At 31.7% G+C, this 15,793-nt stretch overlaps 1 protein-coding gene across 1 annotated transcript in view; it reads left to right on the top strand.

Annotated features, from left to right (window-relative positions):
* The first annotated feature begins 9,325 nt into the window (after positions 1 to 9,325).
* LOC18041795 (probable disease resistance protein At1g61310) overlaps positions 9,326 to 15,793 on the top strand; it is a 7,577-nt gene continuing 1,109 nt past the window's right edge. Inside the window, exons 1-2 of the mRNA XM_024183680.1 lie at positions 9,326 to 9,340; positions 12,947 to 14,116. Of these exons, the coding sequence (XP_024039448.1) occupies positions 12,982 to 14,116 (1,135 nt within the window). The 5' untranslated portion in view covers positions 9,326 to 9,340; positions 12,947 to 12,981. The remainder of the gene's footprint in view (positions 9,341 to 12,946; positions 14,117 to 15,793) is intronic.

Below are 15,793 nucleotides of genomic sequence, written 5' to 3'. Positions count from 1 at the left end.
GACTCTTGTCAAACAGTTGACTCCGACTGAATATAGGAAGAGTAATTGAGCAAGCATAGATCGGCCAAGCTTAAGCAAGCGCATAGATCGGCCAAATTTGAGCAAAGCCGAGAGAGAGAGATGATTGTGGTCAATTTACAGCCGCAGTTGATCGTTGCCGACTCGTGCCGCCGTTGATGGCCGTGGAACAAGAAGAGAGGTGAGGTGAGGCGAGGGAGTGGTAAGGCGCGTGACGCGAGGGCGTGGGAGTGGGAGTGGGAGTGGGAGTGGTGGTTTTTGTGCATGTATCAGATGCACGCATGTATTATAGCAGAGTTGAGTTCAATACGAAAAACACGTACAGCACCAATCAGCCACTTCGATAATTCATCTGTAGTTGTGAGATGATGAATCAAGTTTGGTTCCCAGAAACGGCTGCGTTTTGAAGCCGTAAAAGCTTCATTAGCTCACGTGCTGCTCAGCTGATTCTTAACAAAAAACGATTTAGTGGAAACGACATGGATGGAGCACGTTTTACATATCAATTTAAGTAATCACGTGAGGAAGCATGTGATGAAGGTTGTTCCAGTTCGTTGAAGGTTGTTAAGCACGTGTCAAAACAAAGTGTTCATGCTGGAAAGAAACAAAATATTAATAAATAAACCCTTAAAAAGATTCTCTGAAAATTATGTTTAACTAGTACAATTATCTAGCAGTTTGATATATTAAATGAGCCTGTTAATTATTGCACTTACCATCTTGTAAATCCTCTCAAAATTACACCGCTGCTCTGACCCCAAGTTCCATTATCAATTATATCATTCCCTATCTTATAGTAAAGGTAAAAGAAAAGAAAAGGTATATTGCATTAGAGTTCGTGTACTTCTACCTTTTAGTTTATTCTTCATTTTATTAAAATGACAGATTCCTCATTAAAAAAGGTCACTCTACATAGTATGTGGGTGTATGTTCTTTTAAAAAGGACTGAGAGAAAATACAGTAGCACGTAAAAATGTGCACCCAGCAGAACCATATTAATCCACAACAGCGCAAAATAAATGTGAAAAACAAGTAACATCTGAAGAAGACAGTGATGCCGAAACATTGACGACCAATATAGTGTCTTGATTTGGTTAATTAAATATATTTTTGTTATCATCCACCTGTTTGCTTTAAATAATTTTCAATATTTTTTCGTATGCCTGAAATTCCAAGGAAAAATATTTGTATAAGGACAAGAGTTAAGGGGGACAAAAATGGAAAAAATAGGGCTCCTTTGTTTTCATTCCCCTGTTTCTCCGTTTGGTAATTGCAAAAATTTAAATCTAAACTTATGATGCAGGCTACAAGGTACCTGGTGGACGATTAATAGGGTCTATCTTTTATTGTTAATTAGGAATTTAATTTAGAATTTGTAGTGTGCGCCTTATCTAAGCAGATTTCCTAACAGTAATTAAATAATCTAAATTTATGATGCATTAGGATATGATTGTGATAAATTATCTTTTTTCTCTGTATTCTATGAGGCTGATTATTATTTTAATTTAAGCCACACCTTTAAATTCAGTTTTCGCAAAACTGACAGGTAGCTTGGGTGTAAATGAATATACATTAATGAAGAACGGACATGTGAAGTACCGATATACTAGCATAAGTAATGTTTAATTTTAATGTATCAAACAATGGTGCATTTAGAAGGTACTACTGTAGAAATAAAATTTGTGCTTGCAACTCATTTTTTAATTCCCCTTTTTAATAATAATCAAAAGAAAGCAGAGGAGAAACAGGGGATTTTCCAGTTTTTTATTCGGTGATTTTTAACTTTATCATGGAATTGTCAATTTTTAGTTGAAACTTATCTAAATCGTCCTCTCTATATAAGCGAATACAATAATTTTGTGAAAGATATATGCAAAAACAATACTAATAAGTATATTTATTTATCTAAGACGTAGAGCTCTAATGCTCAGATATGGATAGTCCCATTTTTTGTTAGAGGCATCTCTTTCCATGCATTGAATTATTGCAAGCAAATCGCTTCTGGCAATTACAAATCTACCCTCATCATTGTCTCTCACGTATCCAGCACCACAGTTATCCATTCCCCTCCTCACCAAGGCACACAGATTACAGGACAATGCAGCGATGCCAACCAAGAATGCTTAGGGTAAAGACGGAAACATAAAACAGAATAATAAAAAAAAATCTATTCCGTAAACATAATAATTAAACAGAAAGTGGTACGTTCAGACAAAACACCTACTTCTGTTTTAGAAAAGAGCTCCTCCGTTTTTATTTCTCTGTTTTACTGTTTGGTGATTGCAAAAATTTTTGTCTAAATAATGCATGGTTATAGAGTTAGGAATAAATTTATGTTAAACCAAAGAAACATCAGAGATCCCCTGATATTTTTTATCCAGAACAATATGTTTATTGGGCCGAAATGGGCTAACACACATGGGTTCAAGCTTGCAAAATCCACATTTATGTATAATTATATAGTAATTAAATACTGAACTTGAACTCATACAACTCTTCAATCATTTGGATTTCCAATCTGTGTTAATTGAACTAAATACTGTCAGGCATTCGAGTAAACACATAAAGAATTCATGATTTAATGTCGTTCTCAATTTTGACTTCATAATATTCCACCTACCATTGCAGTTTCTATTATTGTGTGATAAATATGAATGATGTCTTAGTATAAAGATATGTCCCATCAATTGTGCCTTATATAGAAGATGTATCTTTTTATACTAAGACTATATAGTGAAAAGATATCTCTTCTATTAGGTACAATTAAGTATGGTTCCTTGCAAAGAAATGTAAAAATATGAGTCATAAAACAAAGTCTCTATTATTTCAAGTACTATTTCATTCACATGTTGCACATGAGACTTGAGCAAATATATCGATAATAAGTGGGATATACTTTGAATTATCTAATAAAAGTTGAGAAAATATATTATTTCAAGTACTATTTCACTATATCTAATAAAAGTTGAGAAAATATATTATTTCAAGTACTATTTCATTCACATGTATTTTTTAAAAACACACACACACATCTTAAGTGTAAAGGTTCAGAAAATATATCGATAAAGGTCAGAAGTGTCTAATAAAAGTTGGCCATAAACTTCAATATCCAAAATTGCTTTAATAAAGTAGCCACAGTAAACAAAAGTCAGCAACCATAGGCGACAATAAATCACAATCAGCAACTACAATGATCCAAAACCAACATAGAAAACAACAAAAAAAAGAACTCAAACTACTTAATTACCATAGCTATGAACAAGTTTTTGCAAAATTTTCATCCTCTCACTAACTTTCTCTCTTCTTACTTGAAACCAAATAATGACAAGACAACTGCCCATTAGACTATGACAAAAGTTTGAAATTAAAATAAAATAGTAGGTTATTTTGGATAAAATTAGAAAAAGAAAGTTTGAATTTGTATTAATATACTCACCATTTCTGTTAACCCCTATTTGAAGGGCCGAAAGAGTAGTAACAGTAGCAAAAAATTCAAATAATAGAAATCAGAGTGCTCACTACATATAAATGGATCTAAAGAATAGATTATATAATAGCTTGTTTCTTATGAATGATACATGGGATTCCACAGATAAAAAGAAAATAAAAATCAAGTATGTGATTTAAAATAATACCTAACCAATAGGGGTTAGTGAGATATTTTAGCTAAATATCAGTTGACAGAATCTGACACACAAAAAATTGCTATCTTATCACAATGGGAATCTGAATTATAAAATTACTGAACAAAACTTTTAACACCTACAAGTCCAAATAACATCAAATAAAATGCCTAACCAGCTATTAAATATAAAATGTCCATGTAGGACTAAAGCCCTGTGGCCAATCCTTCAAAGTTCCAAGCAACAATATGATAAAAACATAATGCATAATATATAAGGAGCTTATATGTAAAACTTCTATACAATACTCATCATATTAAACAATGTACGTAATGAAATATTGGCTTATTTCTACAGAATATTACGATCTAAGTACACCAATTTCTCAACCAATGCCATATAGAAGGATACCGAAGAAAAAAGGAAAATAAAAAATCGAAGTATGTTAGTTATGATTTCAACTTTTGAACTCAAAGTCTGTGACAAATTTTGCTTCGGGAAATACTAACAAACACTTGAGAAAAACTAAAGTGTATCACACTTGAACCGTATATAAAGCACAAGAATAAAAACAACAAGGGGCAAAAAGAGGCTAGATGTATCATCTTCATTAGTTAAACAACATAAATAGAATCGAAATATTAATGCATACACCAAAACCTTCAAAATTCTCTGAACATTCAATTTTTTTCAGATTAAGAAAATAAATTTATAAGAAAATCGAGAATGCGTATTTGTTGCAGTATTTTATCAAGCAATTGGCATGCAGCAATGTAAATGACAATTAAAACATGTAAATCTCTGTACTTTGAAAGCTCACATTCGTTATTCATCCAAAGAGAGATATATAGGGCATGTAAGCTCCTTCTTTGATATTTATCCCCATCGTTCAATAATTGTCATGATCTTAGTCCAAACCACGAAACACAGCAAAAGTGAATTGCGAAAAAAAAAAGGTTCTAGACTTCTATTCAATTGAAGGAGAAAAATAGCGTGCCAAATATAATCCTGGAGACGTTAAAGAATGATCAATTAGGTTTTAAGAAAAACGTTATGCTTAATAAAAGATACGAGTGGCTGCTTTGGTGGTGGAAACAAATATTAACGAGTTTGAGCAGAGTAACTGGGGATTTTTATTTTTAAAGAGAGGAGAACATCAAGCTGTGAGAATTTTTTTCTTTTTTTTGTCAAGCCGTGAGTTAATAAGAGTAACTGAGTGAGGAGACAAAATAAAACACAATGCGGGGAATTTTGGGTTGAGAATTTTATGTTTTGGAAATAAATAAAGTAGTCAAAATAATTCTAAATACTAGGGACTACTGTTAAAACTTTTTCACTACATATTATAATTTCTCGGTTCATAAGTATTACGGCTGTTGATGGTATCCCATATTAGTATTGGTTCGATCATTTTCGTCAACAACTTAATTAATAGTATCTATAAAATTTAATCCAAAAAAATTTAGTGGTTATTATATATTTCTATTGATCATCACAAACAAGTCTAATCAGAGACCAAGTAAAGTGTCACTGAAACAAAATATTTTGCTCATAAAATACAATGTCAATCAAGACAAACTTTTGATTACTATCTCTTAGTTTTTTGAAAATAGGTAATTATCCATGACAACAAAATCGGGTCTTAAAATTGGCTAAAAGCATAATAGTTTTGGAGACTAATATTTTATGTCACAAATAGGTTAACTAAATTTACACCTCTTTTTCAGCTACGAAATAACTTTGTAAAAAATAATTATATTTCGCCACTATATATTTTGTCATAAAAGATTATATATTGTCCCAAAAGAGCTAACTTTGGACAGACTTTTTATGCCAAAAAAAAAAAAAATGTCTTTTGTGACTATTATAAAGTTAGTCAAAAAGAAGTTGAAATAGGGACCAAGTAATATGTCTCAAAAAGAAAAAAAAATTGGTTATCAAATATAAAATTATTCAAGATAAAACATTCAACGACTATTTTTTAATTTTGTCACTGTAGGTAATTATATATGACCAAAAAAATGGTCTTAAAATATGCCAAAAGAACAATAATTTTGGCTACTAATATTTTGTGTCATAGATTGTTTAGTTAATTTTACACCCCTCTTTTAGTTACCAAATAATTTGGTCGCCTATAATTATATTTCATGACTATTTATTTTGTCATAAATAGTGAAATATTGTCTCAAAATAATCACTTTTGGAGGGAAGATTTTGCGCCAAAAAAATATATCTTTTGGTGACTAAAATAATTTTTGGTATAAAAAAATTTAATTAATGACCAATGAACAAGTCTCAAAATAAAAATAATTGGTTACAAAAAAAAATATAAGTTAGGACAAGATTATTAGCTACGATTTAAAAAATTTGTCACAATAAATACCATTTTGTGACCAAATTTAAAGTTGTTGTAAAAAATATCGTCTTAAAAAATCAAATTTCTTATAGTGGCCGAGGCCTATGATAGAGCATAGCTCTATGCGCATTTACCTCTTCAACTGCCATAGAGAACTAGGATCCCACTTGAACAATTTTAAGGAAATGATTTTAGGGCACTCATGTATAATAGTGACTTTAAAAGTGTAAACATATTTTGAACAATTTTAAGGAAATTAAAAATATATTTGACACTTCACGAAATGGCTAAGATACAAGCTTCAATTCCAGTACAACAAATTAATATAACTTCAACTGTCAATTGATCTATAGTCCAGTAACAAAAAGGACAGATAGCTAGCTGTATTTATCGAGTAGCACTATTAAAAGACAAATAAAAATCTAATGAAGCTCTTGCAAGCAGCCTACACAATTCGAGTTGGAATTTGGGTACAAAACTTCTCCTCTTTGCACCCATTCAAAATAACGGAGAAAAAGCTTAAGTAATAAGCAATTGATTATATATGTTCACAAGTTCTTACTATTATTTTCTGGCCAACAGTGAGATTGTATATTATTCTGTCAAATTTAATGAGCTAATTTTCAATGCTTATAAATACATTTCTCTCTTTAGAAGTTCTCGAAATCCCCATGTTCTATTATTTCTTTTTTGTTTTTTCCGTATTTAATGTTTCGTCAATGTATGCAATTGAATTGAAATCTCTTCACGACAAAGATATCATCATTTTTGCTTCTCGATGGAGGTTCTTTATTTTGCTAAATTTAATTTCTCCACTCCTCCTTATATTAGAAAATACCATTCCCTGTATATAAAAATGGATTATTTTGGTAAAATTCCCTATATTGTCTTCTTATTTCTCAAAGTCCACTCTTTTCTAATGTAAATTCAGGTAGATTATCAGAGCCAGCTTTTTATGTAGGCATTTTCCTTATTTTCATAGCGAACAAGGGTATTAAGGGAATTGAAGGTGGTATTATAAGAGGAAAAGTCAGTTTTGAAATTATTCAAGGCGGTATAATTAGAAAGGGGATTTTGAGAGAATTATCGAGGGGTGTGAATAGCACGACTCATATCTATTTTGTCTTCATCAAATTCCGTTAGCTTACGTGGAAACAAAGCAATACAAATGGTGCATTTAGAAGGTACTCCTGTAGAAACCGAATTTGTGCTTGCAGCAGCGGAGAAACAGGGGCTTCCTTTCCATTTTCCTGGTTTTGTGTTTGGTGACTTTAAAATTTTTTATCTATATTTATGAAAAAAGAAAAGAAGTTATTCAAAACTATTTTTTTAATTTTATATTCACGCTGATTTATAAAAAAAGAATTAATATCCTCATGCTTAAAGAAAAAAAAAAACTATTTTTTTTCATACGAGTGCTGTCCCAACTCAAAAATTGCTCATGACCAAAAAACATTTATGGGTCTTCATTTACTCTTTGAACTTTATCATGGAATCGTCAATTTTTAATTTTAGTACGAAATCATTAAAAGGGGGTGTGCCTGTAAATATTTTGCTCACCCATTACTCAGTATTGCATTTACCGCATGAAAAAATAATTTAAAATAAAGCAAATAAATTCTTTTTTTTTTAATAAGAAGACTGGATTAAAAAAAAAGAAAAAAAAAAAAAACTAGATTGCGCGTGATCAATACATGCCTATTTCTCGTTTTATGAGTGTATAACACTTTGTACTTGAATATAATTTAAATTAAGCTAATCTCTTTCTGAAAATAAGAAAAATAAAAAATAGACTTAGGCAAGTGTTTGATAAAAAGGAATCATGCTGTTTTATATCAAAGATGGCAAAGTAAAAGTAGAACCCTTCTCCATTATCAACAGTAATAAGAATATTTATCCATCTAAAAAGTCAAGCTCAGATATGGATGGTGCCCTTTTTTTTCTGGTCAGGTACATCTCTTTCCATGCATTGAATTATGCAAGCAAATCGCTTCTTGAAATTGCATATCTACCCTCATCTTTCCCTCACACGTATCCAGGGCACGCAGATTACAGGACAATGCCAACCAAGAATGCTTAGGGTAAACCCAAAATGGTTAAATAGAATAATGTAAAAATCTATTCAGAAAACCCACCAGATTTGCAAGGAAAGTGGTACATTATTGATCCTACTTTGATGATTACACTTTAGTTTCTTTCTAAAATGTCATTCTTCATTCAAGCTCTTGCTTTATCTTTTATCAGGCATCTTACGTAGCTTTTCTCTACTAATAAGCTTTGTAAATCAATAACCTTTTCAATTTCACAGGACACAAGTAATGTATATGCCAAAGCTATTCAAGCGAAACAGGTATTTATTCGTTGAAAACTTCAACTTAATTATTTCATTAGAACATATGAAACGTAGAGCCAACAACTAGTGCTTTCATCAGCTTAACTAGGTTGAAGTTGAACAAATTTTTTTAATGTATTTTACCAGATCCATTTCTTGTATCTCACTGCATGCGTTATTAAAGCTTCGTCTTTGTTCTTGATTCTGAACTTCAGAATTAATTCCTAATTTAGTCGTTATTCTTTAACGACTTCTTAATATGATCAGGTATAAAAGGGGTGCATGATTGAGTCTTCCTATTTTGCAATCATTGTTATTACTCTCATCAATTCATTCTTTTAATAGCAGTTCTTACTTAATATCTGAAGCGAATAGAGGAGGTCATCGATTCTCTGATCCCATATAAATAAAGAGGTATACATGTTCTAAATCCTTTAATAATATCCTTTAATAGCAGTTCTTACTTGCTTTTCATCTACTTTCCGAGAAAAAATTTCTGTGGTTTGTTTTAATCTTGTCATTGGTTTTGCTTAAGTTATTGTTCATTGTTAAAGTCTGTGATCTTATTATTGGCTTTGGTTAATTTGAATCCATTTTCCCACAAAAAACAAAGTTAAAAAAAAATCTGGGATTTTATTCAGACCCTTGAAACCTTTCTGTTACTAGCAAAAACTCTAATCCATGAAGAGAAAAAGAAGAAAGAATTCTCTGTTTAAATATCAGTAGGCATAAGAATCCCTGATCCTTGATCTTGGTTACAATATCAATTAAATAACGAATAGAGTTATTGATCACTTTGTTAAAAATGAACATGTGTTCTGTTTATATGAACACGGGGTGCACGCTTTAAGTCTTGTTCTTTTACAATTCAATTGTATTGCTTACTCCCATAAACTCTTTACTCACATTCTTCTGCAGTTAACAGCGATCTTTTGCTCATTAAAATTTTTCTTATAAATCGAAGGCCAAGAGTGAAGCTCATAAACTCTGTGATCCTCGATAATTGAAGAGGTGCGTTTGTTCTAAATACTTTAATAATTTCTTTCAATAGCATAATTTCTAATCTTTGATCTTGATAGTAGTTGTTTCTTAATGTCCAACAAAAACTATCTCTTGTTTGTCTTAATCTTGTCATTTAATTTTCTTGAGTTTTCTTGAGTTTTAAAAGCCACAAATATCTGATTATCATGCATCACTTGCAAACTTAAGCTTATCATCCCAAATTGAGCTGTTTGCATTAGAAATTTTCATGCATTCACGAGCAATATCATCATGTCACAAGATAGCCTGAAAAGCAAGTTTCCTCTGTTTTCGTTCCTTTGTTTTCATTCCCCTGTTTATTGATTTTTTTTGCCGGAAATTAAGAAGAAAAAATTGGTAAAACAAGTTGCCTCTGTTTTCATTCCCCTGTTTTTTGTGGAAAGAATAAACCAAACTTTAATTTTGTATTTTATTTTATATTTTGGTTTTTGAATATGCATAAATCAAATCATATATTATTGATCTTACTTCGATTATTTGCGGTTTAGTTTCTCTCTTAAATGCTTTTTGTGTGTTTCCGGTATTTGCTTTTATAAAAGTTTTAGTCCTGAATCATTCGTTCAAGGATTTGCTTTATGTTTTTTTAGGCATATGCATTGCTCTGTCCATCAATATTCATTTCAATTTCACAGTACACAAGCAATGTATATACCAAAATTATTCTATGAAAACTTAATTATTTCTTTAGAATATATGAAAACGTAGAGTTGTGAACTAGTGCTTTCTTCTTCAACATGCGTCAACAGGGCAACAATAACCAAATACATGATATAGAAAAGCGGTGCATGACTAATTCTTTTTCTTTTGCAGGTCTTTGTTATTGCTCTCATCAACTCTTTTCTCACACATTCCTCAGCAGTTACCTGTGATCTTTTTCCTCTTTCAACTTGTTCTTAAATATTGAAGGCCAAATAGAGAAGCTCACCAACTCTCTAATCCCAGATAATTAAAGAGGTGCACGATTTCTAAATCCTTGAATAATTTTTTTTTTTTTGATAGTAGAATCCCTGATCCTTGATCTTGACATCTGCTCTTTCTTAAGTTCCATCTACTTTCCAAGAAAAAATTTTCTCTGGTTTGTTTTAATATTGTAACTTATTTTGCATGAGTTTTAAGTTACTATTCATTGTTAAAGCCTGTGCTCTTATTATTTCTTTTGGTTAATTTGCATGCTCCCCCCCCCCCCCCCCCCCCAAAAAAAAAAGTTTATAAAAAGATTATAGGCTTTTACTCAGACCCTTGAAACCTTTACTGATAATACCAAAAACTCTAATCCTGCAACAAAAGAAAGCAAGAAAAAAAGGTCCTAAGTTTATTGTCTTTTATTGGCTTTGTACCAAAAACTCTGATCTGTTGGCTTTGCATCAGTATTGCTTGTTTGTTGTCTTTTATTTCATTATTTGTATCTAAGTTTATTTGAAGATTACAGATCAGCAGGAAAAGCCCTTTTTCTAAAGCTAACTATACAGATTTTAGAATAGGGCTCAACCACATGAAAATATTTACGTTGTAATATCTCATATTAATAATCTAAAAACAACCAATCCAACAAGTTCAAATTCAGTCAAATCTAAAAAAAAAAATTGCTTTTAAGGAGTACATGATAGCTATTAAACTTTGGTTAAAGATCTTTTGGGCAAAAGTGAAATTCAGTCATTCCATCAATATTCATTTCAATTTCACAGTACACAAGCAATGTATATACCAAAATTACTCAAACACAACAGGTATCATTCTATGAAAACTTAATTATTTCTTTAGAATATATGAAAACGTAGAGTTGTGAACTAGTGCTTTCTTCTTCAACATGCGTCAACAGGGCAACAATAACCAAATACATGATATAGAAAAGCGGTGCATGACTAATTCTTTTTCTTTTGCAGGTCTTTGTTATTGCTCTCATCAACTCTTTTCTCACACATTCCTCAGCAGTTACCAGTGATCTTTTTCCTCTTTCAACTTGTTCTTAAATAGAGAAGCTCACCAACTCTCTAATCCCAGATAATTAAAGAGGTGCGCGTTTTCTAAATCCTTGACATCTGCTCTTTCATAAGTTCCATCTACTTTCCAAGAAAAAATTTTCTCTGGTTTGTTTTAATATTGTAACTTATTTTGCATGAGTTTTAAGTCAGTATTCATTGTTAAAGCCTGTGCTCTTATTATTTCTTTTGGTTAATTTGCATGCTCTCCCCCCCCCCCCCCTCCCCGCGGCGGCGCCCCCCCCAAAAAAAAAGTTTATAGGCTTTACTCCTTGAAACCTTTACTGATAATACCAAAAACTCTAATCCTTCAACAAAAGAAGGCAAGAAAAAACTCTGATCTGTTGGCTTTGTATCAGTATTGCTTGTTTGTTGTCTTTTATTTCATTATTTGTATCTAAGTTTATTTGAAGATTACAGATCAGCAGGAAAAGCCCTTTTTCTAAAGCTAACTATACAGATTTTAGAATAGGGCTCAACCACATGAAAATATTTACGTTGTAATATCTCATATTAATAATCTAAAAACAACCAATCCAACAAGTTCAAATTCAGTCAAATCTAAAAAAAAAAATTGCTTTTAAGGAGTACATGATGGCTATTAAACTTTGGTTAAAGATCTTTTGGGCAAAAGTGAAATTCAGTCAATCATAAATCAACCAATCCAACGAGTTCAAATTCATCACTTGCAAAATTAAGTTTTCTTCCGAAATTGAGTTGTTTCCAGTAGAAATTTTCCCGCAGTCACGAGCACTATCATCAAAACAAGATTATTAATATAAGAACGAGAGTTGAGGAAAAAAATAGTTAAAACAAGATTCCTCTGTTTTCATTCCCCTGTTTTTTTCGTTTGGTGATTGAAAAATTTTATCTCTAAACTTTTATAATTTTCCATTAAGGTTTATATTTAAATAAAGAGTTAAAAAAATCTAATTCTAAATTTATGGATTGAATGATTATTATTATATTCTCTTAGAATTGGTTACAATATCAATTAAATAACGAATAGAGTTATTGATCACTTTGTTAAAAATGAACATGTGTTCTGTTTATATGAACACGGGGTGCACGCTTTAAGTCTTGTTCTTTTACAATTCAATTGTATTGCTTACTCCCATAAACTCTTTACTCACATTCTTCTGCAGTTAACAGTGATCTTTTGCTCATTAAAATTTTTCTTATAAATCGAAGGCCAAGAGTGAAGCTCATAAACTCTGTGATCCTCGATAATTGAAGAGGTGCGTTTGTTCTAAATACTTTAATAATTTCTTTCAATAGCATAATTTCTAATCTTTGATCTTGATAGCAGATGTTTCTTAATGTCCAACAAAAACTATCTCTTGTTTGTCTTAATCTTGTCATTTAATTTTCTTGAGTTTTAAGTTACTGTTTATTGTTAACTTCTGTGTTCTTATGCAGTATTATTAATGGTTAATTTGCATCCATCTTCCAAAAAAGTTTTCTTTCTTCAAAAAATTGTTGGTTTTCCATTCAGGCCCCTGAAACCTTTTTCTAAAAAGTTGTTTGTTGTCGTTTCTTTCTTTTTCTTCCCCGCTAGTTCATTTAATTTATTTGAATCCATTTTTTTTTTCAACAGCCAAAAACTAGATATATATTGTTAAGCAACCGGCAATGGCTATAGAAGCGTGTCTGGCTTTTTTAACCAACTGTGTATCAGAAGGTGCAAAGTCACTGTTCAACCCGATTACACGGCAGATATCTTATGTGTTCAAGTACCAGAGCTACATAGATGAGCTAAAAGATCAAGTGAAGCAGCTGGGATATAAGAGAGAAATGGTGCAGCAACCAGTTAATCATGCTAGGCTACAAGGGGATGAGCTTTATGAGGGTGTCACAGACTGGCTACATAGCGTTGATGAATTCATCAGTGAAGGGGTTGCAAAATCCATCATTGATGATGAAGATAGAGCTAAGAAGTCCTGCTTCAAAGGATTATGCCCAAACTTGATTTCTCGTTACAAGCTTAGTAAACAAGCAGCAAAGGCGGCAGAAGCTGCCGCTAGTCTCGTGGGAAAAGGCAACTTCTCCAATGTTTCCTACAGTCCTGCTCCAAAGCGGGCAGAACATATGCAAGTGAAAGATTTCGAGGCGTTTGATTCAAGAATGAAAGTATTTCAAGATGTTATGGAGGCGGTGAAGGATGACAAGGTCAACATAATTGGGGTCTATGGGATGGGCGGCGTGGGCAAAACCACGCTGGTCAAACAAGTTGCAAACCAAGTGATGGAAGATAAGTTGTTCGATAAGTTCGTTATGGCTGAGATAACACAGACCCCAGATCATCATAAAATTCAAGACAAACTTGCTTTTGATTTAGGCATGGAATTTGACTTGAATGAGAATGAATTTCAAAGAGCTTCTCGACTGTGTCAAAGGTTGAAGCAAGAGAAGCGGCTCCTCATTATACTGGATAATATTTGGACAAAACTTGAGTTCGATACAGTTGGAATTCCTTATGGGGATGTTGATGAGAAAGATAGAGAGGACGATCGGAGAAGACGCACAATAATATTGACGTCTAGAAGTCGAGATTTATTGCGCAATGATATGAAATCTCAGAAGGATTTCTCAATTGAAGTTTTATCAAAGGAAGAAGCATTGCAATTGTTTGGAAAGATAGTGTGTAATTCTGCAAAAGCATCTGCTTTTCAACCTTTAGCAGATGAGATCGTTGAAAAATGCGGAGGATTGCCTGTTGCACTTATTACCCTTGCAAAAGCTTTGAAAAATGAGAGGCTTGTGATAAGTGCATATTTTTCATATATTTTGCTATTAATTTCTCTATCTTTTTCTTGTTTTGGTCTTAAATATTCTAGTTATTTTAGTTAATTTTTAATTTAGTAAATTATATTTTATTTTGTTAATTTTTATCTTAGTTTTATTTATTTTGTTATTTTAGGTATATTCTGGAATTAAAGAGAAATTAAATCGGAGCATTCAAGAAAAAAAATTTGATTGAAGATTGAGAGACAAAAGTGCACAAGAGATCAAGAATTGGAAGGAATTAGAAAATAAATTTAATTAAAGCTTGTATGGGCCGAGCAAAATTAATGTTGCACATGGAGCTAAAATTAGAAAATGGAAGTCAAAAAGGAAGCCAAGCCAATTAACAAGCCAAGCCATCACATGAAAGCAAAATTGGAAAACAAAGATGCAAACCAAAAGTTGCCACGTGAAAGGAAAGAGAATAAAGCCTTTTGGCTTTAGGAAATCATTATTGGCTTATTAATTGAAGCATGAGGTGGCGGTTTTGAGCTTTGAATTTAATTCTTTCCAGGCAAGGATTTAAAAAAAGCCACAATTGAAGCATTATAAATAGGATCAAGCGGAAGCAATAGAGGGAAAAGAATTCGGGCAGCAAGAGACTTTGGGAGGGCAAATCCAATTCGGCAGCAAGAGGAAAATCAATAGCCGCAAGAAGAAGAAAAAATCAGCAGCCGGAATTCAATTGAAGAAAAAGGCAGCCGCTTGAATTAATCTCTATGATTGGTTTTGTCAATTCTCTTATTCCCAATTCAATTATGTTAGGCTAGATTTTTATTTGGTTGAGGGTGAATTCAAAACCCTAAACATGCTATGCAATTAAATTTAAATTCTATCATTCAATTTATTTAATTGAGATTGTTTATGTTCTTCTATAATTAATGTTCATGGTTTATTCTTGTTTTGTTTGAGTGGCCAATTAGATAGGACTTGAATAAATTTTATTGCTAGATTAAAATTCTTGATCCGTAATTGTCTTGATATTTTAATCATTAGTAGCAGGTTGGAATTAATGATTTCAATTGGAGAACATAACCTAGGTTAAATAATCTGAGCTTGTGTGTTTATTGCCTAGATCAACCTAATTTCTTTCTTTGTTTAATGCTTCCATTATCTTAAATTTAAAGAGCTTGTTTTAAATTATTTAATGGTTATAGATTAGGTGAAGAGCTTATTTTACCTAACGACACACTAAGGAAAGATTGAGACTAACAGAGCTTATTGTTGTCTATGGTTGATAGTTTCAATATAAATTGATAATAGAATTGATTTATTATGTGCATGTTTGGTGGTGGCGAATGATCCTTTAACCAAAGTTTTCATCATTATTATTTCTTTCTCCTTTAATTAGAGTTTTTATTAAATTCTTGTTCGTAATTTTAATTTCTTTATTTCTTACTATTTAGTTAAAAATTCATAAACCCCCCTTTTATTTTTAATTGGCATTTTCTTTAGTTAGATTAATTTATATTATTATTACTATTACTATTATTTTATTTTAAATCTTGCTTTGGAGTTAATAATAAATATAACTAGCATAGTCTCTATGGGATCGATCCTTACTCGCTCTGTACTAATTATTTATATTAGTGGTAAGGTTTTAAATTTGGTGCACCTTAACGACACTACCAAATTTTTGGCGCCGTTGCCGGGGACTAGC

The sequence above is a fragment of the Citrus clementina genome, unplaced genomic scaffold (assembly GCF_000493195.1).
Source record: "Citrus clementina cultivar Clemenules unplaced genomic scaffold, Citrus_clementina_v1.0 scaffold_5, whole genome shotgun sequence".
Classification (NCBI taxonomy): domain Eukaryota; kingdom Viridiplantae; phylum Streptophyta; class Magnoliopsida; order Sapindales; family Rutaceae; genus Citrus; species Citrus x clementina.
The sequence above is the reverse complement of the archived record's forward strand: the minus strand, read 5'-3'. Positions and strand labels throughout refer to the sequence as shown.